The 25,997-nt window shown below is 46.5% G+C and overlaps 1 protein-coding gene across 4 annotated transcripts in view; it reads right to left on the reverse strand.

The window, feature by feature from the left end:
• Positions 1-1,022: 1,022 nt before the first annotated feature.
• Positions 1,023-25,997, reverse strand: part of RALGAPA2 (Ral GTPase activating protein catalytic subunit alpha 2) — a 330,682-nt gene continuing 305,707 nt past the window's right edge. For 3 of the 4 annotated variants that reach the window (XM_039216611.1, XM_039216612.1, XM_039216609.1), the window contains 3 exons: positions 22,393-22,514; positions 6,398-6,437; positions 1,023-3,534 (listed from right to left, as the gene is read on the reverse strand). In XM_039216611.1, coding sequence (XP_039072542.1) covers positions 6,433-6,437; positions 22,393-22,514 — 127 coding nt within the window. In that variant the 3' untranslated portion in view covers positions 1,023-3,534; positions 6,398-6,432. The remainder of the gene's footprint in view (positions 3,535-6,397; positions 6,438-22,392; positions 22,515-25,997) is intronic. The other variant, XM_039216610.1, reaches the window with a different exon arrangement.

A 25,997-nucleotide genomic window follows, 5' to 3' on the forward strand; every position in this document is an offset into this window, starting at 1 on the left:
CATAATTAAAGACAAAAAGAGTGTAAACTGGAGAGTCGAGTGGTGGTCATCAGTGGAGCTGTGTGCTTTTCCAGGTGTGGCACACATGTATCTGCAAAGGTGGGTTGTAGGTAGGGGTCTATACCACCTAGGCATAAACCCAGATGTGGGGCATTGGGCAAATTAAATATGAGATAGCAAAATAAAAATCAAATGACATATTATAACTTAATTTACTGTATTTATCATTTTTTCTTATTTACATGTACTAAATGTTGTAGACCTGAAACCATAAGAAAACATTCACTTCATGTGTATGTCATACACAGATACTGAGCATAACTAGAACGATGGTTATTTCATGGTGAATTTCCCTCCTGATGCGGACATTTTCCCTTAATGGATATAGACATAATGTACTTACATGTTAAGACGTCACAGTAAGTTTTAAAGGATCCCTCAAACCTCCAGATGACACAAATGTAACAGGAAGTGAAGTGCAGGTGGCCACACCGGGAGGAAGGTCAGGAAGACGTGATTTGCATTGTCTATGGATCCGCTTGACCTCTTGTTTGTAAGGCTGAGGGTCTGATCAGTCAGCCCCTCTTGTGAAGTCAAGGCTTAAGTCCCCTCCCTCCCTGTGGCTCTTAGCAGCTGCAGGCTTCACAGTATGAAGACACTGTGACAGTCACTTACCCAACCTAGGTTTCCTCACTATGGTCTACTTAAGATTTTACTATTTTTAAAAAGTCATCATTTTTTTTTTAAAGTACAAAAACCTCAGTGAGACTGCGGAACATCAGCTTTGCTTTGGACGGAAATCACTGTACAGAGAAGTGAGGGGACTGGCCTGGCCCTGCCTGGAAGCCAGCAAATCTTATCCATTTTGGGCCGCTTAGGGCCACTTTCACGTACAGATGGCTGACCTGCTAATGTGATGAGTCAGCTCTGTGACTCAGGTGGGTTCCCACCGGATGAATGACCCTCCACAATTTTGCTGAAAGGGATTTATTGCAAAAGCACAATATTTGCTTTTCTAAGTGAAAAAAAAAAGAACTTGATCATTTCAATTTTCCACCCCAAATAACAAGAGCGATTCAAATTCACGTGATTGTAAGCAAAGCTGGTTGCTAGATTCCCTGGTCCCCTATTCCAAACCAAGGCTGTTGCTGACAACAGTGGGTTCAGATGAAGCCCCAGCCCCCAGACAGCTGGCTGGAATCTGGGGTCATGGAGATGTTAAAATCAGTAGGGATTATAAGAACTCTAGTTATTTGCTGCCTACAACTGAATTTCCCACTTGCAGGTTAGGGGGACTGATTCCAGGAGGTAAGATGGAAGCCTGGAGCAGAAGTCCACTGGAGTTCAATGTGACTCCCAAGTCTTGACACATCAACTGAATCCAAGCATTCTGCAACAGGGGGTTTCTAGATCCTGGAAATGAAATGTTCTCCCAGAAACGACTTGCTGTCAGAGCCTAACTGGGACTGTGGAGCCCAGGAACATGTGATGCCCTTCCCCGCAGGAATGAGGTCTGGGCACTTGGTAAATATCCAGTGAAGCAGCTCAGCACAAGTCTTGAGTCTGGGTGATCGGAGACAAGCCATGCCGACCAGAAAGCCCAAATCATTACACAGGTATGGGGGTGGGGCAGGAGTGGGAAAGATAAGAATGGTGGCATTTGCCCACACAACAGAAAATGCCATGACTTCCAGTCACCCTCAATAGTGCCATTAAGCCCAGAGTGAGTGAACCAATTGGACCTGTTTGCAGAACAGCCCCCAGTGACTGAGGCTTACTTCTGTTTTTCTCAGGTTCGGGTGACGTCCAGGCTGCTTCCATCTGTGGGCCTGGAACTCATGCCCTACTTATGGTCTTCTACAAAGCCAAAATGCAAATTCTCTCTAGAATTAGGAAGTCTATCCTTTGAGTAGGAATTTCTCAATCCTTCCTCATTGTCCCAGAAGGAAGTCTGACTCCTGTGCCTGCTTGTTTCTCCTGCAAGGGTTGGGTTCCAGCCAAACCACGCCAATGGCTGATGGAGAGAACTGACTGTTCAGTGAAAATGGCCACTCTGATGGAGAGAGGGGGCTTGGAGGACTCCCCATGAAGGTGACCACAGCCATTGGGGGTAACACAAGTGGACACAACAGCAGACAGGAAGAGTGTCAAGGGAGGCAGGGAAGCACCCTCATATGGCTGATCTTTCTCTGGGCCTCTGCGGCTGCTGCACCCCTGTTCTGAGTCCCAGGCTTACTCTGGAGACAGGCTGTAGACCTAGGTGAGAGGCAGAGGACCAAATAGGTCATCCGAACTGACTGATTTTTCTGTTGCTGACACCCTCAAACCCCCAGCAAGAATGCTGGGCAAATGCAGATGGAAGGTGGGGCTTTTCATTTCTTTTTTTTTAAACAGGCTCAACGTGCCTTTCTTGGAGCCAAATGTGTAGAAAGCACCCATTGTGCCATGGCCCTCTCTCAGCAGCGGGCAGGCGAGCACAATTGCAGGGCGAAGCTTCTGGAGGCTGATGGACGTTGTTGGGGGGAGCCCGTCTCAGTTGAGTGCGTGCATGGGGGCATGCCTGTGTGTCAACGTGGTGCTCTTCTAAGCTGGGCCCAGGAAGCTTCCTGACTGTAAGGAGCTTTCATAGGGACAGGACCCTGTTTCTAGAGTCGTCTGAGGTCCTTCAGGAGGATGGTTGGGAAAACCTCTCCCTGGTTAGTGGGCATCAGGCACCAGGTGGAAAACACTCAGCAACTCAGATAAAACTTCTCCTGTGGGCAAAAGACCCTAGGGAAAGCCAATTTCCATGATGACGAAATTTTTGAGTAAACCATAAATCCTAACATAAGAACTAGTGAAATCAATGCTAAGAAAATTCCTCAGTTTGACAGCTATTTTGCTGGCCCTTCTGTGAATCATACTTGGGTTTATAAATGAGAGGAAACAACTCGGGAGTACAGAAACCAGTTGCCCCCACCCCTTCCCTCAATGCCCAGCATCTTCTCCTGCTGTCCCTGCCCGGGAGCAGCCACACTAATGCCCACAAGCATGGGTTTGTCTCTGGCTGTTGGTGATTTTCCCTTTTTCTTCTTTGGAAGCCCAAGTTTCATGAGGTTCTAGGGCAAGACGGCACAGCTGAGTGAGAAAGTCCAACCTTCAACATTTCAGTGGGTTCATCTTCAATTTCGGAAGTCTGTTAATGGGAAGATGTGTGGAGAGCACTAACAGAGCAGTGATGGTTTCTGGAGTCTCTGAGTTTGGGGGTCCGGGGTGGGGGAATAGGGAAGTCTCATTCATCTCCTCTTTGTCAAAAGGCGCCATGAGGTAGGCACTCAGGCTAGTGGCCAGGGCCCTGCAAAGAAAGCAGAGAGAGGCCAAGTCATGGCACCCTCGTGAGCACAGATTCAAGAAGGACTTGTGGCACTCAGAACATGTGGAACCATGTCCCCAGAAAGGGGCTCAGATGACCTCCCTGTGTCACCAGTGTAGAGATATTTGGTGAACAATTCGACATGTGAATGTCTTTCCTCCGGGCCTTTGCTCTGGACTTTCCTGCAGCATAAAAAAAGCGAAAAATCTTTTCAGAATCCACTTGGCCTCACTGTCCAATCCACACATAAAGAATGAAGAGAAAAGGCATCTGATTGCAATAAAACAAAGAGGAGCCAATGAAGCAGCAGCATTGCCCAGAGTCAATGAAGAAGCAAGTAAAACATGATGGACAGCTTTGGGGATCCCTGCCCATGTTATTATTTACACGTATTTATACATTGATATTTCACCTGATGAGTTACAACTCGATTACTCCCCAAAGGTCTGGGGGAGCGGTCAGTACTAGGTTGCTTGCATGAATGAGTCCAGATGAGCTTAGTGCTATTTAGCACTGGAGGGAAAAGGAGTAAACTCAAAAGCCTGCAAGTCTGCACCTCTCTTCCCCTCCCCAGGGTGGATGTGAGCGTGCTCAGAGGAATCCAGGAATGCCTGCTGCAATACCCAGCCACTGTTGCTGCTGGAGCCTGCCCTCCCCTGGGGCAGTTCTGCGAGGGAGAGGATCTTTCATCACCCCTCTTCCCCCCATAAGCTATTTTTAAGTCCTGTTGTATTATACCCCAAGCTTCCGGGCTTCGAACAAACTTCAGAAGCAGGCTTTTTATCGTCCTCCCAGCATGCTCCACTTATAGGGGTTTGGGCTTTGAAATTCTCATTATTATTGGCATTGGAAATTAATTTATATAAGTTGTCTTACTCACAGACATCTTTTCTCATTTTTTGACCTTATCTTATTATTTCTAGCCTCTACAACCAATGCTCAACAAACATGCATGGCTGTGAGAAGACAGCCTTCTCCGGGGTGTTCTCAATGCCAGCACCTTAAGACCCCCACCACTGAGGGGATTTACTGTCTCTCCTCCCTGCTGGTCCCTGTAAGGCTGGGCAGAGAGAGGAAATGTCCCATGGCTTTCTCGTGCTAGTCTCATCTTTAAAAATAGGCTGCTTCTGACAAAGGCAGCCCAGATATACTGCTCTCCATGACAGAGATGGCATTGGTAAAAGGTCTCTCCCCGTCCCCTTGGAGCTGGACATGGGGGTGAACAACCTGATTCAATCCTAGATAATATTCTGTTTTGAAATACCTTCACTTCCAATTGTCTAAGATTTCACATTAGTCACCAGGAACCACTCTACCCAGTATACTAATCAGATCAATTGGGAGAGAGCAAGAAAAACATAAAAAGCAAGTGAATGAAAGAGATAAAATGGTGCTTGAATATATGCTATTAAGTGAAAGAGTGGTTCTGGATTAGAAAGGAAATATTGAACCCCTCTAGCCAGGGAGGGCAAGCTGGGGTCGGGGTGGGGGATGCACGCTGCCTTCCAGTGGCTGGGCAGGACAGCAGGCAGACAGAGGGATGCCAGGCAGGCGGACTTGGAGGAGCCACATAAAGCTCTGTGGCAAAGTGGCCCCTGTGCATCTGAAAGCAGTGGCCCCAACCGCTGGGGGCACAGGGAAGGCCTCTCCCCCGCTGCAGCCTGCACGGCAGTGCCCCCTGCATTCCTCCAGTCCCCAACTTCCTCCTGGCACACCCCAAGCCTGTGATGGCTCCTGCCATGCCCACCGCACCCCATGATTGATGGGGAGGCGGCAGCTGGGGAATGAGCCGGCAGGCCACAAAGGAGATAATTCCACTCGCAAGCTGCCGGCAGCCGCTCCACTCATTTGGCCTCTTCCTCTTGCTGGAAGCCGGGGGTCTGTTCCAAGGACACTTGAGCCCCACTTCACCGTTCTGTGGCAGAAGCAGGAGGGTCCGCATAGATACAGGGTCCCAGCAAATAAAGACTTCTGCAGGACAGGACTGCACACTTCCACTCTGCCCCACTCAGTAAGAGCACCCGGGTCTGTGGGGTGTGTTGCCTCTGGGGACTCAAGCGACTGGGCCCCGTTTGGAACAGTTCTGGGACTGGGCCAAAGCTGTGGCAGAGGGAGAAAGAAAGGGTAGCTGGGCCAGAGGGTCTGGCCTACAGGTGAGGGAGGGTGATGTTTTAGATCAACCCAGAAGTCTTGAGGCTAACATGCTACCTGCATTTTCCCGAGACAGTGACTGGCATCTGTGTCATGCGTTCCACTGTGGCAATATGGTTAATAAATGACAGCTCGCTGGTGTCCTCCAGTATTATTGCTGTTATCATCGTCACCATCTGGTCTCCCTTCCACCTGTGAGCCCATGAGTCGGTGAAGCCTACGCCACCCCCAGCCAGCACTGCCACAGGCAGCACGGGGCAGGGCCTGGACCCCAGAGCCAGGGCAGAAAGGAGAGGCCCGCAGAGGTCACACCTGCTGAAGCCAGCTTGCCCTCTGGGTCCTACACTGCAGCCCATCCCCGGTTCCTCACCCTCTGTGTGCCCCCAGCTTTTGTCTGCTCTTCCTCCCCCAGCTGTTCCATTCAGCAGCCCCCCAGACGACCTGCCCTCCCTGCACCGAGGCCTCGGAGGCGCCCATTAAGGCAAGCGGTCAAAGGCCGGCCCAGCACGTGCCAGATCTTATCGGCCCATCTCAAGATCCTGCTCCTCCTGGCTTGGGCAACAAAAAAGGGGGCGGCCCTGGGTCCACTGGCTCCCTGTGGCCCTGCACACAAAAGGGCGGGCGACAAAGACATGTTCCGGGACGGCAGGTGTTGGTGTCGGATTCCGCCCAGAGCGCACTGGCAGAAGAAAGGCAAGGCTGGGTTTCCCCGGGCAGCACAGACATGCAGGGGCAGAGTGTGGGCAGGGCCCCTCGGGAGGGGAGGTGGGGGCAGCAGGAACTTCGGGGGGCATTTGAGTGCAGTGTTAGCCACGGAAGGAGGCTGGGTGGTGAATTTACACCCTCCCTCCCCAAGAGCACAGTGGTTGGGCAAATCCAAAGCGTCAGTCTTACCTTGCTCAATCATGGCAATGAGACCTTTATGTATTTTAATCTGAAGGGAAAGAACATAAAATCAAATGAATACAAGCCCAGCACATCTGTAACCCAACTTGATAATGAACGTGGTGCTAATAAGACATTTATTCCTGTGCTGGCTGAGTGTTGTCATAGCTTGGAGATCATTACCAACTGAAAACTCACTAAAAATTCTACTTGGCAGGGCAGAGTCCTAGCTGCTGTCACATTTATAAATGTGAAATGAAAGAGACAGTGGTGTTCCTAGGATGTGTTGTATAGATGCTCTATAGACAAAGAGCAGCACTAACCACCGTGTTCCTTTTCCCATTGCCCCATATCTGCTGATGGATTTGGTCTAACATACAGTCAAAGGTAAGAATTTTCAAGATGAGCATCGGGAATTCAGTGGATGACCTGAAAAATGAATTGACAGCCTCTAAGCATGCAAATTTACGTGCCTCTTAGTTTCATGGCATAGGTTTCTGAGTGTACATAGTGTGTGAACTCAGTTCTAGTGTCACTTGTGATAGGACGGTCCCCAGGGAGGAAGCACCCAGCATACTGTACGGATGGTGGCAGGGAAGGGGGTCCCACAGTGGTGAAATTGGACAGTGGGCTCTCCCTCACTCACAGAGCTGAGCTGGAGGATCTCAGTAGTCATGCTGACCCCGAGAGACGATCCGAGTTTCACCGTACTTTGTGACAGGTCTTGTCGATCCTCTTCTCCCATCCCTCCCACAGGCACCCTATTTCCTTGGGGGGTTTCCCTCAGCAAATCCTCAGCCTCGTTCTGCACCAGGCACAGCTCCTCACCCCAACCCCCACAGCAATCCTGAATTCAGTGTCACTTGACCACCATCAAATCTGGACAAAGGACATTCATCAGTGACACGGATCGTTGTCTGCACGGCCACAGTCATAAACTTGGATTGTCTGCTGACCCCGCCTGCCAAGTTTGGCACAGGAATCAGGGCCAGTTTTCTAAGATGGTGGTTCAGAAGGCTGTCAGAAGGACCACTGACATACTCTTAGGTGGGGATCTCCAGAAGAAATGTGTACTTTCTATGATCTATTGAAAATGCCTCTACCACCAGCGAAATTATTTGGGGTTTGGAATTTCAGGATAAATAACTGATTGTGGTTGATCAGTCTTACTTTACTTTCAACCACTGTTACCTGCTCCTTCTCTATACATTGATTGTGCTCTAGGGCACTGGAGACTCTTGTGAGTGTGTTGATTGTTGGTAACAGACTAGAATGTTTTCCCTGGATCCTCCATAATAGGATTATCTAGATTTCCTGTTTTCTCCCTATGCACTGTGCTGCGGCACCCCATTTCCTCTCATGGAAGATGGCATATGTACACCTCTCAGCAGGTCTGTCTTCCTTGAGTTCGGGAGGCCCAGCTTTTCAGGGCACCATACTACCTACCCTTTCCAGGGTAAGCAAATGGGGTCTCTTCAGGAAGGGGCTCCTTGGTCTCCCTCCCCTGCAGCCCTTCCGCCCTGGTTATGCTGGGCGTACCAAGAAAACAGATGGCGCAGCTAACAATGGAAGTCTTGTTTGTAATTGCTGATGAGGACTGGTTTGCTCCTCTCCCCAGTGTGTCCCCAGATGCAGCCTGGTGTAGTGTGCTGGACCAAACAGAATGTCTCAGTAACTGCCAGCCCATGGGTGAGTTAAGGAGATGCAAAGACAGAGACAGTTGGGGGCTACTTTAATTATTCCGTGGGGCTCAAATGTCACTTGCCCTTGACATACAGGCAGTGCTACCAAAGGGTGGGGGCCCACACATGGAACACAGGAATAGGCTGTCAGCTTCCTGATACCTCCCTGGGGGTGAGTGCGAGGTACCAACTAGCCTGGGCAGCGTTGGAAGGCACCAGAAGAGAGCACAGTGTTTGGGGATGAGGACAGGAGGCATGTGATGCTTAGTGGTATTGGACAGAGACACAGAGCATGATTATTTCATCTTTTCATCAGTTGAGCACCTAAGATGTGCCAGGTTCTGTTTCAGTCTCTTGGTTATAGCTGTGAACAAAGCAGATGAAGCTCCTGCCAGTAGGGGGCTTTGGTGGAGGAATTATGGCCTGCATTCTAAATGGGGAGCAAAAATATCATATTTTTTATATGAAGAAAGCCCAGGTACTGGTATGGTAAATAAACAGATATACACTATTTGTGGAGTGTTTCAGAGGGGAGGAGACAAGTTAGGAAATCCAAAGGTCTCCACGGTGGGGTCATAGTGAAAAAGACATTGAGCCACACTGGGTGATAGGGTTAAGATGTGCATTAAATTCAAAGTTTTCTTACATGTGTGGGGACTCTGGAGTAGCATTTGGACATCTAAGAACAGCAGGGTGGGACCCCTCTGGAGAGAGCCCTCCACACATCTGCCTGACACCAAGGGCTAAACTGCAGCCATTCAGTAGCTCAGACACAGAGCCAGAGCTCAGAGAACCCAGAAGTCACTTTTAGAGAAAAATGTCTTACTTCTTGGGCCTTGTGTGGCTTCTTGGATACTCTGGATATCAACAAGGATTTCATAAAACACAGGACACAATAGTCTTGATTGGAGATCTGCTGTGTTCCACACAGCTCTGCCTAGTGGAGGCTTTTCTAGAACTGGTGGGGCTTTTTGTGGCCTGTGTTCTCTGGCGGGACTCGCTGGGATAGCCAAAAAGCAAGGATTTGAATGGAGCTTCTTATCTCTGAGGAAAGGCTGTCATCCGGGACTGCCACCTGGGATAACACTGGGCAGGGTCAGACAAGAAAAGTGGCTGCTTCTCCCTGGGTCCTTGTTACTGAACAGTCAGTGTGGAAAATGATTAACTGGTTCAAGATAATTAGGGAAGGGAATGATTTTGAGAGCTGGCATGGCTGGGGGAGAGAAACAGCGGACCACGGTTCCAGCTTTAGGCGAGTGCTAAATATCCTCCCAGCAGGAAGGCGGACAGAGCCGGAGATCAGAGAGCAGTCTGTGCTATTCAGACCCCTTGGAATGGCTCTGAGGAAGGGAACAGGTGCAGTCGTGGATGGGGTAAGCCTACATGCTCAACTCAACACTGGCAACTCAAGACCAGTGGGAATTAGCCAGCCTAATTAACATTTCCAAATGGCTCACGGATGGCTTCCAGTATTTCCAACCTAGCAGCAATGGCTGTGTACTGGCCCTGGCCCTGACGCTGGGCTTCCTCTTTTTGGTTGTTGGTCTTGCCATCAACTTTGGTTCTGAATCAGAAAGCTGGGACAGCTGGACCAAAAGGAAGGCAGGCGGAGAGAATGTGTGGATTTTGTGCCTACATGAGCATACGCACCAGTGTGGGGGCTAAGCAAGCGGGTGGAAGGCTCAGGAGGGTTTCTGGCATTCTTCTCTTCCCCTTCCACAACTCTTATGTACTTATATGGATCTATGGCTGAATTTAACTAACTTGTAAATCGAAGATTAATATCTTGGTTTGAACTTTTCCTGTCAGGGCCTCACAGAGACAGTGGTCTCTAGACCCTCTTGTTATCTCACAGAACATGAATATTAAGATCTCAGTTACATCTTAGCTGTGGCAGGGATGTTCATCTTACCAGACTGAATTCACATCTCGAAACAGCAAAACAGTTCAGGAATGCTGACAGCAGCAATATTCCTAATAGCCAAAAAGCAGAAAAAGCCCAAATGTCCACCAACTGATGAATGGACAACCAAAAGTGGCCTACCATTATAATGGAATACATATTTGGCAATAAGAAGAAGAGAAATACTGACATAGGCGACAACGTGAATGAACCCGAGAACATGCTGAATGAAAGAAGACAGTCACCAAAGACCACATACTGTATGATTCCATTTATACAAAATGTCCAGAATAGGCAGATCCACAGAGACAGAAAGTAGATGAATGGTTGCCATGGACTGGAGGTAGGGTAGGGGGAGTGGGGGCTGACCACCAATGGGTATATGGACTTTTTTGCCTGTTTTAGGATGAGTTAAAAAGTTCTAAGATTGTAGTGATGGTTGCACAACCTTGCGAATGTACTAAAAACATCAAATTATATACATTATTATTAAAAAGATTTTTTTTAAGGTTTACTTATTTTTGAGAGAGTGAGACAGAGCACAGCAGGGGAGGGGCAGAGAGAGAGGGAGACACAGAATCCAAAGCAGGCTCCAGGCTGTGAGCTGTCAGCACAGAGCCCTATGTGGGGCTCGAACCCACAGACCGTGAATACATGACCTGAGCTGTAGCTGGATGTTAACTGACTGAGCCACCCAGGCCCTTGAGACTATTTTTCTAAGAACAAAACAATGCCAAGGAAACTTACCCTCATATCCTAGCTCTTCTGGATCACTACAAGTCATTTTATGTCTCTTCAAACAATATTCTGTGTATGAGGGATGATTATCTCCCACGATTCTTCACACCAGCCCACAGGTTCCTGACCACTGGATTCTAACATGAGACTGGGTCAGGGGAGTCTTACACAGGTCTTGACCTGACTGCAGGTCAAAGTTCTGCCCATCTCCTTTTCACCTTCTTCCTCCCACCATGCAGACTACAAAGAGGTGGGTGTCACCTTGCTCTTCTCATCTATATAGTCCCAGTGAGGGGCTGTGCTCTGTGGCACTAGGGGCAGGAGAGGGGTAGGCTCCTCTAGCGGCCCGGAATGTTCAGGGGGAACATCTCTTGGATTAGTGCAACATTCATTTATTAGTCAACATGTCTTTGATTCCTGCTGTGTGGTAGGTGATGGGAATATGTGGGGAATGAAATATTATCCAACTAGTCTCCCTTCTGACCCTCCCCTAGAATATCCTCCCCATAGGAGTCAGAGTGATGTTTTAAATCAAGAATCATTTCATGTCACCCCACTGCTTAACACCCTCCAGGAGCTGCCCAGCTCACTAGAGTATTGCAGAAGTCTTTCCCTAGGCCTGTGAGACTGTTCTGACCTTCCTCCTCCTCCTCACCCCCTTGCTTGTTTTCCCCTAACCATGATGGGCCCCTCACTGTTCCTCAAACATTCCAGGAAATGCCTGCCTCAGGGCCTTTGCACTTGCTGTTCCCTCTGCATGGAATGCTCTCTCCCCAGAGTCTAAATAGCTTGCTCCCTTACCTCCTTCAAGCCTCTCCTCAAATGTTTTCTTAGTGAGACCTTTGCCAAGCCCTGTTTCGAAGAGCACATCACCGCAGTGATGCTTCTCAGTAGCACTCCTGGTCCTCCTTCCCTGCTGCCTTTTATTTCTTGGTACCCCTCAGCTTCTGAGAGGCCAGCGTCTTTCTCACCCACCTAAAAGATAAGCTTCAGGGCACCTGCATGGCTCAGTTGGTTAAGCGTCTGAGTCATGGTTTCAGCTCAGATCATGATCTCATGGTTCTTGAGTTCAAGCCCTACATTGGGCTCTGCGCTGGCAGCCAGCACAGCACCTTCTCTCTCTCCCTCTCTCTCAAAATAAATACATGAACATGAAAAAAAAGATAATTCTCATGGAAGGTGGGGCTGCTGTTTTGCCCATTTATGTACCTTCCATATTAGTGCGCAGCAAATATTTATGGAATGAATGCATGAAGCCCTAACCCTCATGGGGCTTAATGTGATGATCCAAGAAGTGGAGCCACAGTTCCCATTCACCTACGCTCTACCAAAGGTCGGTCCCCAGGACCTGAGTTGGACTGAGCTTTAATATCTAAATATGGCCTCTAGCAAGTCACCAGCTTTGGGGAATTGGAATAAAGGACAGAGTCAGCCTCGTGGCCTGCAGAATCCCATTTCTGGCTTCTTCTGTGGTCATTCCTTCCCTCTGGGACTCTCACCCTGATGTTCTTGGGCTAGTTCATATCCCCTGGTCAGGAGGGCCTGGACTCAGAAAGCCGCTCGCCCAGATGTTACTGAGGGCTCTGCTGTAACAGTCAGGCTGTTTCTCTAGCTGCTTCTCTGAGCCCTGGGGACAGTGCTAGGGAGCAGGGTTTCCCTAACTACCACGCATAGGCTCTGGGACATGAGAGACACAGGGTCGGCCAAAACATACTTCAGCAGCCACGGCAAGGGAAACTGTGCTCCTTGGCTTTGCCTGAGATCAGGGTGGTGGGGTAGGACCCTGACACATGAGTCCTGGAGGACCCACAGTGGTGGTCCTCACTCAGGCAATCTCAAGATCAGCCGACCCTGCTTGAGAGAAGAGACAGGTGGGTGACCGGGTAGGCTGGGGACCCTGCCACAGGTAAGGGCTGAGCACAGCGGGCAGAGGCAGCAGAGGCCTGGTGTGGGGACACAGGCAGGTGGAATGTGTCCTCTATGCATCTGGGATTTTATGGTCTCATATTCCTGAAGCAGTCAAAACACAGGATTCTGCCTGTTTTTTCTCTCTGTACACTCTACAGAGATGCTTTTAGGTTTCCTATGTGCTGAGAAATGAATTTGGCCAGTCAATGCTGTAAAAACATTATGGTGGGGTGTTTTTTGTTTTGTTTTTTGCCTTTTGTTTTTTGCAAAGTTGACTGGCATGTTTCCCATTTTTAAAAGGGATTTTCCCCCCAGCCTTTTGAGGGCCTTTGTAGGTTAATTGGAGAAAAGGAACCAGCTTTTCTCTTTATTATGCTATAAAGAGGTTTACTTCCTAGTTATCAGCATATATACTTCTGGAAAAGTATATATACTTTTCCATATATAAAGTATATATGGAGAATATAATATTCTATTTTCTGTCAGCAGACTTAAATGCTAACAAGAGAGCTTCCATTTGGCCTCTACTTTGGCTTGATTGTTGCTAGCTAGAAACTTAAGCAAAGGCATGGAATCTTCCGGGAGCCCACCATAACAGCTATGGTTTGCATGTGCTCCACCCTGTGGAACCAGGAGAACACGAGGGTCACAGCCTCAGTTCACACCCCAATGTGAACATGGGGTGTCAGAAGCTCCAGGTTCTTCTGAAACAAATCCTCAATGTTATTTCAAATGAGCTTTAATTAAGAGTCATTTCCAAAAACTGCCTCTGAGAAAAATTCTCGTACCTGTCGGCCATCTCTTGGCAACTGCGAAAGTGTCACGGGAACCATAATTAACAGTTAGGCAGGGAGGAAGATGCCACTTGCATTTAAAACCCTGTGAGGACTGTGAAATCAGAACTAAAGTCAAGACAGCATTTCACAGAAAAAGCAGCATCTTCAAGTTCTTCCAAAGGAACAATTTAAATGTGATGGCAATATTTTAGAATGAATACTCTTGGGTCCCTTGTTTTTCTGGGAATCTGTGAACACCCCCCAACCTTGGCATCAGCCCCAGGCCTGGGGTGGGAGGTCTCCACACTGACTCTGAAAGGAGTCATTTCTTCCTCTTTGTTCTTCCCATGTTGACTCTCCCTCATTTTACTCTTCTTGTTGGTGGCCTTCCAGTTCTCAGACATCTCAATTCTTAGCCAATGTGGGAAAGTTAAAAATTGACTGGGGGTGCCTGGGTGGTTCAGTAGATTAAGCATCTGACTTCAGTGCAGACCTCACAGGTTTGTGGGTTTGAGCCCCATATTGGGCTTTCTGCTGTCAACACAGAGCCTGCTTCCGATCCTCTCCCTCTCTCTGCCCCTCGCTCACTCATGCACTCTCCCCCGCCCCTCACTCTCTCTCTCAAAAATAAATAAACATTCAATTTTTTAAATGACTGGTGAGGGACTGAGTAGTGTATCTAATACATATTAGGTAAGTTTCTTTCTCTTCCAGGCTCACAAGGTAGATGGCACAGCCCACTTCAGGAAAATAACCCAACTGACCTACACCATTAGCTCACTGTACCTCTTCCTCTCTCTCTCTCTTTCACTATATCTTTTTGATATGTGGTTATAGTTCAGAAGTAGCCATCTTTTAGTGGTTCATGAATATCTGCTCTTCCCTAACAAGATTGCAAACTCCAGAAGGGTAGGAAAGACATCAAAAAGGAAGCTTCCGGAGCCTTACAAAGGCTTCCCTTAAGCTTCCCTAAGCACAATCCTGTGGGGTGGGAGGCGGGCCAAGGGTCAAGGCCAATTTAGAGATGGCAACATTTGACAGGTAGCACCATTGTTGTCTATTAGATCAAATGGAGCAAATGTTTGTCTCATCTCTTTCTTCCCTGTCTCAGAGCTGACACTGAAGACAACAAAAGCATTTTAAGAGAAAAAAGAGATGAATAAGCATGAAGCAAAATCTGGTGCTAGACAGGACAATCAAAAATTCTCTTTAAAATCTAAAATACCATCTATGAAAGTATGCTGAATCATGTTTCAGTTATTCAAACTGCAATATCTGGTCTGTGGAGTGCCCAGGCCCTGGCTTCCCCTGTCTTTTTCACACCAGGTTTTGGCCATATTGCTTATCACTGGCCCACTTTCACTAGGAGACCAGGGAGGGAGAGTAACATTGAACAATTACAGGAGTCAGGAGTTGCTCTGCATCTGTCTGCCCTGCACCTGGCGGAGGTGTCCAGTCCACAGACACGTGCCGGCCACTTCAGGCAACAGCCTGAATCTTTCTGTCCACATTTCTATTTTATTCCTGTTGCATACGTTTTAAGAAAGAAATTACATGTGTCATTTTCTAAAGAATTTACTGCCCATTATAGATAGGGCACATGTGTGCATGTGCATGTGAGTGTGCACATACACACACACACATGACTTACACAGGCTAAGAAAAACCAACATAGGAGTAATGACAAGTTAAATGGCACATTAAAATGAGGACCCAAACATTACAAAGATGAGTAGACAGTGGTTCTCAGGCCTGCCTGCATAATAAAATGCCCTTAGGAATTAAAAAAAATTAATGTTTATTTTTGAGAGAGAGAGATAGAGGGTGAAAAGGGAGGGGCAGAGAGAGAGGGAGACACAATCTGAAGCAGGCTCCAGGCTCTGAGCTGTCAGCACAGAGACCGATGCAGGGCTTGAACCCACAAACTGTGAGACCTTGACCTGAGCTGAGGTTGGAAGCTCAACTGACAGCCACCAGGCACTCTGCCCTCAGGATTTTTTAAAAGAAAATCCTCATGCTCAGGCCACACCTCAGACCAATATAAGCACGTCTCTGGAGGAGGGACACAGCATCAGAATCCATAGAGATTCGCAGGTGAACTGCAAGCTAGGGCCAAGATTACTGGGTTTGGGTGATGGGATTATGGGTGGTTTAAAAAAATCCAATGGATGCTTTATCATCTTTGCAAGAAGAATACATTTTAGGTTTTAAAAAATATGTCACATGGAAGTGGGTCAGAACTGAGCTGGTTATGTGGAAAGGAAGATTCGGGCTGGCTCTGGGAGGGACTGCTGGGATGGAAACACCACGTGGGACAGTTAACTCTTTGCAGGCCATGCGGCAACACCGGGTTGGCTACAGCGAAATGTGCTGAGGGTGCTGAGTGGGGGTGGCTGGAGTTCTTGAATAGACTAAGAGATTACTTGTCTTTAAGGGAAACTTCTGGATGACTCTACTGGAGTTCTAAGCTTTCTTCCAGATCTTGAACTAACATTAATAAAAAGCCAGCAGCCATGACTCTGATTTATGGAGCCATCCCCACAGGGTGGGTGCTGGGATGGCATTTCCACTGTTGTGGTCCCTGGCCTGCACTCCCCTTCCAGCAGACAGATCAATGGGTAAGCAGCGGTGTATTCCAGGATAAGAAAGGAAGAATTGGGAGGCACGTGTTCCAAGAGGAAGACAGAAGGATGATGGGCTGGAAGAGGAAGAGGGTTGTATAAGATGGAGTGAGGAAAAACATGGACAGACAGGGCGGGTGAGTATGATAATCCAGTAAGCACCTGCTGAGGGTTCTCTATGTGCCAGGCACTGTACTCATCTCCTTACACATATTCCTTTGCTGAATCCTTATGAATACCCTTTAAGGAAGGTTCTCATTAGACCCATTTTACAGAATCAGACTAAGCTGTAGAGCAACAGGTAACTCGGCTGTGGAACACAGAAGACAGTGGCCCTCTCAGGGGAATCCATCCTCCCTGCAACGAGCTTCCAAGGAAGGTGGGGAGGCGGGTGCCAGGTAGAAGGTTCTGGCCCACGTTGAGCAAGGAGGACAGGAAGTCAGTAGAGTTGGAATGATTAGGGTGGCTGTATGCAAAGAAGAGCAAAAGAAGGCAAGCCTGGGCTGTATTAAGTATTGAGGGAGAAAAATCCATAAAACCTGGCAATGGGGTATGAGGGGTAAAAGGTTTGCTGATGGGTACTGCCATCTGCCTTTCTTTCAGGGTGCAGCAGCAGTGTGTGGGTGCATGGGCTCTGGGCCTGGGTCCTGACTCTGTTCCTCCCACACTCAGAATAGCAGATGCCCCTCCACATGTTGGGATGGCCTGCCTGAGCCCTTGGACATGTGGGAGCCTCTATTGCATGTTTGCTCACTCCATGAAGTAGGAGTATATTCTGGGCTTCAGTTCTCTCCTCTGTTGGATACAGTTCTCCCTTCTGTTGGTTAGAAGTGGGAATGAGAGGGCTTCTTAAAGGACTCTGCAGCCACAACTACAAGGCTGCCTCATAAACTGTCACAATTATGCGGGTGTGCTGGCCAGTGAAGTGATACATTGTCATCAGAACAAGCATAATGTGAGTTTCTGTGGTTTATGTTTCCAGCACTATCACTTCCCTGAATTTCAGTCTTGTCTCCTGAAGACTTTCTGAAGAGCAATGAGGAAGGTACAGCTTTCCTAAAGAGGCTCTTTTCAAAAAACATTAAGATAGTATTTGCTTCTCTCCTCTCAGAGAGGAGACATGGGTTTTGTAGACTGACAAACTCTTATAACTGGCTGGTTAGGAATTCTGTGACCAATGTAACTGACAGCCAGCATTTGGTGACAGCTTACCAAGCAGAAGACTTGGTAAGTCTTGGATGATATCACTGACACTGGACTCCACTTTGGGAAGAAAAGAGAGCATGGAATGAGGGGTGAGGGCCCCACTGCTACTGTGGCCCATGGCCTTTTGGTTGTCCCTTCATGGCTTGGTCTTCAGGTGACTCAAAATTGGTGTGATAGGGTTAGGCTTGATATCCCCTGAAGCTTCCTCTAGTTCCATGTTCTACAATGTTCTTTGCTGGTTTCAGGAAATTTATTAGGTAGGTGAACACATAAGAAATGTTATCAATCGAAATCTTATGAAGAACACTTTTACGTGGAGGGAGGAACCGAGGAAGGAGAGGAGAGAGGGGTGTGGGGGAGGGAGGGAGGGAGGGAGAGAGAGAGACTGAATTGGTAACATGACCACCCTCAATGAATGGGGAAAATCTGTCATCTTTGTTGGGGGGTAACAGTTAGAGTCTACCTTGTGCAGTTTCTGGGGATCAACCTAATTGCTAACTGCCAGTGAACTGGTTACATTGGGATCTGCGTGCAGAATGGCAAGCCTGCAATATCTTGGCATATGTAACCACTGTGTATGGTTTGGGAGTCCAGTCGGCGAACTCCTCTAGGCAAAGGCTGATGAGTTACAAAAGTAGTCTGTGTAGCATCTACTTGCCAGCTTCACTTTGGGACTGATATACCTGCAGTCTTATGAGGGTCGCCAGAATGAACCAGTGACACCAGGCAGTCTTCTGATAGGTTCTATCAACTTAATTTGATTTTGTTGTAGAAGAAAATTACAAAAGTCTTTTTTTATTAGGTAGGTGAGCATAATAATCCTTTCCAAGAGGGCACATGTGCACTTCCTGAGCATGACGGCTGAAAGCTTACGGTTTTGCGCAATAGGCATGGTGGAGGCAACCTCCTAAGACCGTCTCAGACTAATCTGGGTTAAGCTCCAAATATGACCTATATTAAAAGTGACAGAATCTGGTGGAGCTGAATGAGTAGTTTCCTCCCACTTGCTCTAAATTCTGGAACATTTACCACCTAACCTGTCATAAAGGTGGAAGTATGTCTGGTCATATCTTGGAGGAATCAAATGTGTTTATGTAGGGCTCACAAATAAACAAAGATTTGTGCTCCCTCTGCTGGCTCCCTGCAGGAATATAAAGGTAGAAAGGAACCAAAAACAGTGTTGGCATCTTCAGTAAACACTGTTGATTTGTGTATACTGAGAACAACTTATTTAACTTAGGTTTTGGACATTTCTTTGAAAAACTCAATCATTATCAGGTTCCAACCAAGGCACTTAGAAATTCTTAAAATCAGATATTAAATCAGACATACCTGTAGTCTTCCACTACCAAATTGCTAGCTGTGACTGTACTAGTGATTTGGGGATTCATTTATCAACAGACACAAGTGGATTCCTCCAAGGTTTTAAGATCTAGACACAACCTTTAAAGCAGTTCTTGGAAAAAACAACATCTTAGATCCAAGCTAAAGTTTCTTTTTTTTTCTTTCCACTTCTTGTTTATAAGACCAGCTTCCAAAAGGTAAAGATTTATACTATTTATATCCTTTCCGATAATGTCAAACATTAGACTTGATTTTCCAAATCATTAGCATGCAGAAGAATGACCTCATGGTGAACAGATGCACTTGGCTGTGAGCTGCAGTGATTACATCAGTCCCGCCCAGCAGTCGAGGGTGCCCATTCCAGTTAACCCTTTGAAGTCCTCTCTGTAGGCCCCCCCTTCCATAGAAACATGCATGAAAACACAAGTTGAGTCCCTCACCCCAATATGTGTATGTGTGTGTGTGTGAAATGTGTGTATATACATGCATAAAACATATATATGTATGTAAACACACACACACTGTGTGTGTTAATTGCAGCCAATATTTTAACACTGGCTACCTTTCAGAAATTGCTGGTCAGTACGGAGGGAATCAAAAGGAACATAAGCTACACAGGTTAAAAAAAAAAAGGCAGTTCAAATACTATGCACTGGGTATTATCAGTACAAGTAATGGATGGAATATGTATATGGTAGGTGGTGCTTTAAAATAGCATTTTCTGACATGGAAAATAGTTTTTTTTTTTAAACTTCCTTTTAAAAAGCGGGGCACCCACCTATTATCTAACAATTAAAGACCCTACATCCTCATCAGTGGTTGACAGTGAATCATGAAGAGAAACATTTACTCGGCCAGTGTGTCCCTCTCTGGCTGCCTAGCGTGACAAGCAACAGCACTGGGGCAGGGGGAGTCTGAAGAGAAGGCATTTTCCAACAGCAGCGTCTTTGGGCACCAGCCACTCCCACTGAGCACGCTTCTTACTTATGCATAGGACTCCAAGGCAGATACCACAGGCCTTCCCTCTAGAAACGGGAGCTGCTAGCTGCTACAAGCACAGTGTGGAAGGAATACAGGGTTCAGGTTACTCTCCCTCTGCATTAACAACAAAGCCCCTTGCAGGGAGGATACAAAGAAAACCTGGGAGCCCCTAATTCCTCAGATTGTGCATATGCATGTGAGCAGGAGCCCAAGGCCCCGCTTTGATGGCACTGCTGGCCTGAGGTGGTCTGATTGGGTCCTAAATGCACGGTGGGGGCTTAAGCTTCTCAGGGTCAATTTTTCCAGTTGGCTTGCTGCTTGAAAGAGCAGAGTTCACCTCTGTTTCTTAGTTTAAGCTAGCTGGCTCGTCTGGGTTTGACTGTACTTGTCCCAAGAAAACAGTAAACACTGAATAAATGAAAAATGTTTACATCTGTGAAAGTGGTAACAGGCTGGGATAGGGATTCCTCAAAAGCAAAACTGGCATGTGAAGAGCAGAAGATGTGCTTCTGAAAACGTGCCTATTTAAGGTCTGGAAGTGCTCCACCCTCACTGTACTGCCCCCAGATTTCAGTTCACGCCAAGTTCCTTTCCAGTTCCTTCCTCATCTTTGGTGTGGGCAGATATGCAAAGTGGTGACAGAGAACATGGTGCCCAGACTTAAAATTGCATTCATGGATTGGCGTGAGATGTGTACAAAAAATGTTATCACTCAACACGGAATGCCCTAAACCCTAAACATTATGAAATGTAGTACGGATGCCAACAATTTGAAAGGAGGAAGACCCAGCATTTGTCTTGACAACCATCTTTGGTTTCATGTTCCTTTTGTATGAGTTCCAGGGCCCACTCATGAGCTGTCAGAGACCCTTATCTGCTAAGTGACTTTGGCAAATGTGATGCTCTTGAAGAAGCCTGCTTGCTAGCAATTGCCTCCAAACAGCAGGTCTAGAAAAATCCAAATCACTTCTGGAGACTAACTTAAGATATTACCTACACACTAGCTCATTTGGATGGATTTAAATAATTATGAAATTTTGGAAAAGATCAAACTAACTTATATAGAAACTAAAGTATGCATAGAAAACAAAGTTGATTAATATTTGTTTCAGGAACATCTTAATCTAGAGCCTTAAGAATGTAAGAGTTAAGGAATGTCAATACCTAGTTATTATTCCATTTCTTCTAATTTTAAGAAACAAAAACCTTTCTCAGGAGTTAAAAAAAAGAACTCACAAAACCCTGCACAGGAAAACTAAGTCCCAGGACCCTCATGAGGATGAGAAACAGCTGAATGTGCTCTTTAAAAAATTAGCTTGCTACAGATCCTTCATGTTCTTTCACCTACACACTAGAAATGATTTTCCACCTCTAGGCAGAGTGGTGTGAAATCTTCATTTTCCTTGAAACTGATTTTTTTTTTTTTTGGTTTTAGATAGAATGTTGGCAGACTGTATAAAAGAATTCAATTCACAGCTGTTCTACTTTTTTTTAATGTAAGAAACATTAATCAAAGCTTTAAGTTATAAGCTTTCTCATGTTGTTTAGTATTCCAGTTCAACAAAGATCAATAGAGGCCATCCCTGTGTTTCTTGACGCCTCACCAGGAAGCAGAGGCGTGATTATGTAAATCGCTCGGCTCCCGCACCTCGGCCAGCTTGCTTATCTCCCCGGCCTTCTGCCTGCTGCTCCTGGCTCCCTGTGCAAGTGCAAGCCTCCCCCTCTTATCTCCCAACAAAGCTCTGAGAGGCAAGGATTGAAGCCAGCGATGTTAAACAATGATGCATGGCTGATTTTATTTGTAAGTGATTTATTTCACTGAATTTAATTTTTTTTCACTTTCTGTGTAAGGTATTTGTTAACAAGTCAGAATCGGAGAAGTAAGGCGGTGTTCAGAGACAATTGACACAGGTTAGAAATCTATTAAGCAAGCTAACAGTTGTGTCTACACCAGTGGAAGGAGAAGGAAGCCCCTCATTGAGAATTTCAACATGCATTGACTAAATATCCCATTTACTCTCTGAAAGGCAATTAATCTGTAATTACATGCAGAAATTCACAAGTAATTCTATTCTTTGGGAAAAAAAAACACAGTAATCATATAATCAGTTTAAGCGGTGGTGGTACCCTTTTTTTTTGAATTGGAAATATAAAAAGAGTAAAACCTAAAAACAAGGACATTCACGGAAACTTCTGAAATATTCCATTGGCATAATAAATGAAAATGACTGAAAGCCAGTTTCTAAACAGGTTCCACGCCAGGTGCTGCGCTGGTCGGCAGCCTGTGCATGTGACACAGACCACTCCAGAGAGAAAGTGTGCATGCCGCTCTGCAGTAAGGACGGACCAGGGGACAAAGCGTGCACGCTGCTCTGCAGTAATGACGGACCAGGGGACACTGTCCTTCCTTCTCTCCTGCATTAATCCCTGACCCGAGTATCTTGGCAGCATAATCCCCATTTAGCATTAGTAGCAACGGCTTCAACTGTGAGGAACACTTTTTTGATAAGTAAGCACTGATTCGGGCATCGCTTTTAAACAACATATTCCCAGCTCAGCAAGAAACCTACACTCCTGAATGAACCGGAGCACATTACTGAGAAAAAGTTCATTAACCTTGCTAGATTCAGGGGTTAACAGGATAGCTGAAGAAAAGCACTGAGTGAACAGCTCGGATACAAAACAAATTAAAATGAATGTCATCATTCCTTTTGATATTCATTAGTTGATTCAGAGGGAGAATGCTCTTCTTAAATTTGCAAGCATTTATCTGTGAAAAACAGGTGTACATCTGCTGCTCGAGTGCGTCCTAAGCGCGGGAGGGCAGAATAATGCAGACACTCACCCGTTCCGCCGAGGGAGGGGCTGGGCGAGGGGGAAAAGACTTGGGCCGCGAAATCCTCAAACGTCATTACTTCTCGGTGGTTCTGAATTATTGCTTCGAGGTACAGAGCTCGCTCTTCGTAGCTGTGATCGTTGGTTAAGGAAACTAGTGCATATGTGGAATGACATGCATTACAATGACACGGTTCACTCTGGTTTGAATACGGTTATGCAACTTTTATGTGTGTTGGGGGGAAGAAAGTACCTCATGAGTCTGTTAACATCCTGCCAGGGAATTAAGTAGGAGTCATAATTAACGGAAAGATTCTGATGTTGAGACCTGTTTCTCTTAGACTTCAGTTACATCCAACACCAGTATTAATGAAAAATATAAACATCAACAGTTACAGAATCACAGCAAAAGATCATTAAGGTTGAACCAAATAAAAACAGAGGCATTGATTGTGATGGCATTTCTTTCTACAGATGGCTGTGGGACGATGCAGGACCTTCCCTTCCTAGGTGAGTGGATAGAATGCTCTTCTCAGTCTCCTATAAAATGAATTGACACTTGAAGCCAGTATTGGTGGTACACTTAAGAAAAAGAAAAAAAGACTGCACGGAAGAGGGAAGGCCAGGAAGGTACGCTCTGAGGAGGCACCAGTGCCTCAAGCCAGGATAGGCTACGATCATTAGAAAATAGGAACTAGTAAGTGGGGGACTCTAGCAGAGAGTGCACAATGCAATTTAAAAAAGAAAAGACTATTGCCTTTTAATTAAAATTGCAGTCTGGAACACACACATTCAAATGTGTAATCAAAAACCAGTCACCAATAAAACTTACAAGCGTAACACGCTGAAGCAACTTTCCAGCTGTCTTAATAGGACCCCTGCGTGTGGCAGCCTTTCACAGGGCAGAAAGCAAATCTTCCCCTTTTGTGTATGGCTTCTATTTCCTCGGAAGGTGAATCATACACTTCCAATAACAGGATAACATCAGAACAATTGGATAGCGGATGGAAGCACTGCACGTATGACTTTATGAATTAACACTTGGGGAAGTCGGCATGAGGTCTCATTTTCCCCTTCCTAGTTACCAATGCAAAAGTTAAAAGATGTGTTTTAGTCGTTTTGAAAATCATGTTAATTCTCCATGAACACAGTAACATGGATCACCATCAATCAGTTCATTATTTGCTGCTCTGGAATAGCAAAAGTAATTCTAGCATTTCTCGCCATGTTTTAAAACTATCTTTCCAAAACAGCCTCTTTAAAAGTTGGTGACAATCATGCTCTTCCGATTAGCTTTCAGTAAGCATGTGTTTTAAGATCGGAAAATATTTTTCTATTTCCTTTTGTCAAAGTATGCATGTGGGTTTCACAACGCAGGCCTTTCCTCTTCGGGCCCCTTTAATTATATTCAGAGGAAGATTTTTACACCATGAGACCAGAGGCATCTTGGGGCTGTGCTGTCTAGTGCGGTAGCCATGAGCCGCATGTGGCTATCTAAATTTAAATTTTAATTAATTAAAATTAAAAAATAGGAATTCAGTTCCTCTGTCCCACTAGCTGTATTTCAAGCACCCAGCAGCCACATGCAGCTGGGGTCACTGTGCTGGATTGCATGCACGTGGAACATGTCCTTTGTCATGGCAAGGGCTGCTGGGCAGCTCTGCTCCAGAACTGCTCTTTAGCCTTGCTCTATGTAACTTTAAAAAAGCAAAATGAGGTAGAATATTTCAAAAATGGCCCCTCTGATGGATTTACAGCGTTTTATGTAGACGGTCACGACAGCTCGGGCGCTGGGAGACTGAATCGGCTTCTCGAATGCAGGCTGAACTCCTGGTGACTTGCCCTGACGAAAAGGCTGCCAAACTTCCACAGTGAGAGGCGTCCTCTCAGGCCCAATTCTAGAGGGACCCACTAATGCCATTCACGTCTCATTATGAACACGCTTATTCTGCACAGCACTTGGCTGTCGCGCGGCTCGGCCTCCGTGCACGGCCCCAGCAAGCCGCTGGTCCAGGGAACAGCAGGACGTTAGGCCTGAGTGGCCGTCTGGCGAACAGGCACTCTGACACTAAGCTGGCACGTGCTGGCCCAGCAGGGGCCGAGCGAGGCGTGACAAATTACTCAAAGAGCTGAGCTAAACTTATGGCTGACAACCACCTGAGCCTTAGGACAGCCGTGGCCCGCTGTCAACGCGCAATTCATGGCTCCCCCTTTCAGACCACAGTCTGCTTGAGGGCCTGGGTTAGAGCAGGCACGGCCCTCTAAAGAGCTGTCATGCTCTGCCTAGAATGGTCCTGCTGTTTCCTGAAAGGCCCCACTGCGTCCAACACATCCACATACAGTGCTTGGGACAATGGTGAACAAAATAGAAGAGCGGATGCATTTTGCTAAATACGCTATGGAAGCCACATATCTGCAAGAGTGGCTGCAGTGTTAAGCAAGCTCGCAGTCAACCCTACAAAGAGATGCCATGTATAATACCACAGAAATTGACCTCAGACAGCAGCCCGGCATCCTCACCCTGGATGACACCACCCAGTTTGTAAGCTTGTCCTTGTCAAGGCTGAGAAATCTGGGCTCCTAAAAGCAAGTCCAGCACTAGAGTTACTGGGGGTAATAATCAAGTTTTGAAATTCTCTGACTCAATGAATATTTATGGTCTGACTCCTAAAAGAAGGCACTGTAGGAGACAGCACAAAAAGGTGCTTCTAGAACTGGATACCAGAGGAGGAAGTGTTTACCTCACAGAAGATTCCCAGTCTCACATTCACGCCCTCGACTGTCACATGTAGCGCACACTCCCCCACCCCCAGTCTGGTCCTGTGCTGTCACTGGAGCGTTAACAGCGCTAAACTGGGTGTTGTCATTTAGACAAACATCCATTAGGGACTGCGGGGAGACCAGAAGATCACCAAATGCATTTTCACTCACGGCCCACGCCAGGGCATGTAAACACCATGACAAAAAGAAAACAAACACCACCCCAATCCTGGCAGTGTTTAGAAACAGTGAAGGAGCTCAGGGTGCCAAAAATCATTTCTCTTAGTAGCTTTAAAGAATGTATGTAGCTCTGGGATTTAACTGAATTTATTAGAACTACTAACAAGGGCAATTAGAAGCAGTATCACCTGACATTTTTTCTTTTTTTAAAATCTGCATATAAGTGGACCCGTGCAATTAATGTTTATTTATTTTTGAGAGAGAGTTATGAAGTGCTAGCGGGGGAGGGGCAGAGAAAGAGAGGGAGACACAGGATCTGAAGCAGGCTCCAGGCACTCAGCTGTCAGCACAGAGCCCGATGCAGGGGTCAACCTCACAGACCGTGAGATCATGACCTGAGCCAAAGTCAGTCACTTAACTGACTGAGCCACCGGGCTGCCCCTGACATTTTCTTATCTAATATCTTTAGGGCTTTAATGCTGGTTGCTTTCTATTTACAAAAAAAAAAAAAAAAAAAAAAGCATTTATAACTTAGACATCAAAATGCTATTCTAAGGTTCCTCTCCTGCATAAGACATGTTAAGATATGAACCAAATGCTATAATAACACTATGTAGTGGATGGTCAGTGTCTCTGGCTGAAAGCAGGTGGCTTAAGAGACACCTGGTCACAGAT

The sequence above is a fragment of the Hyaena hyaena genome, unplaced genomic scaffold, assembly GCF_003009895.1.
Source record: "Hyaena hyaena isolate Hyena2069 unplaced genomic scaffold, ASM300989v1 scaffold_643, whole genome shotgun sequence".
NCBI lineage: Eukaryota > Metazoa > Chordata > Mammalia > Carnivora > Hyaenidae > Hyaena > Hyaena hyaena.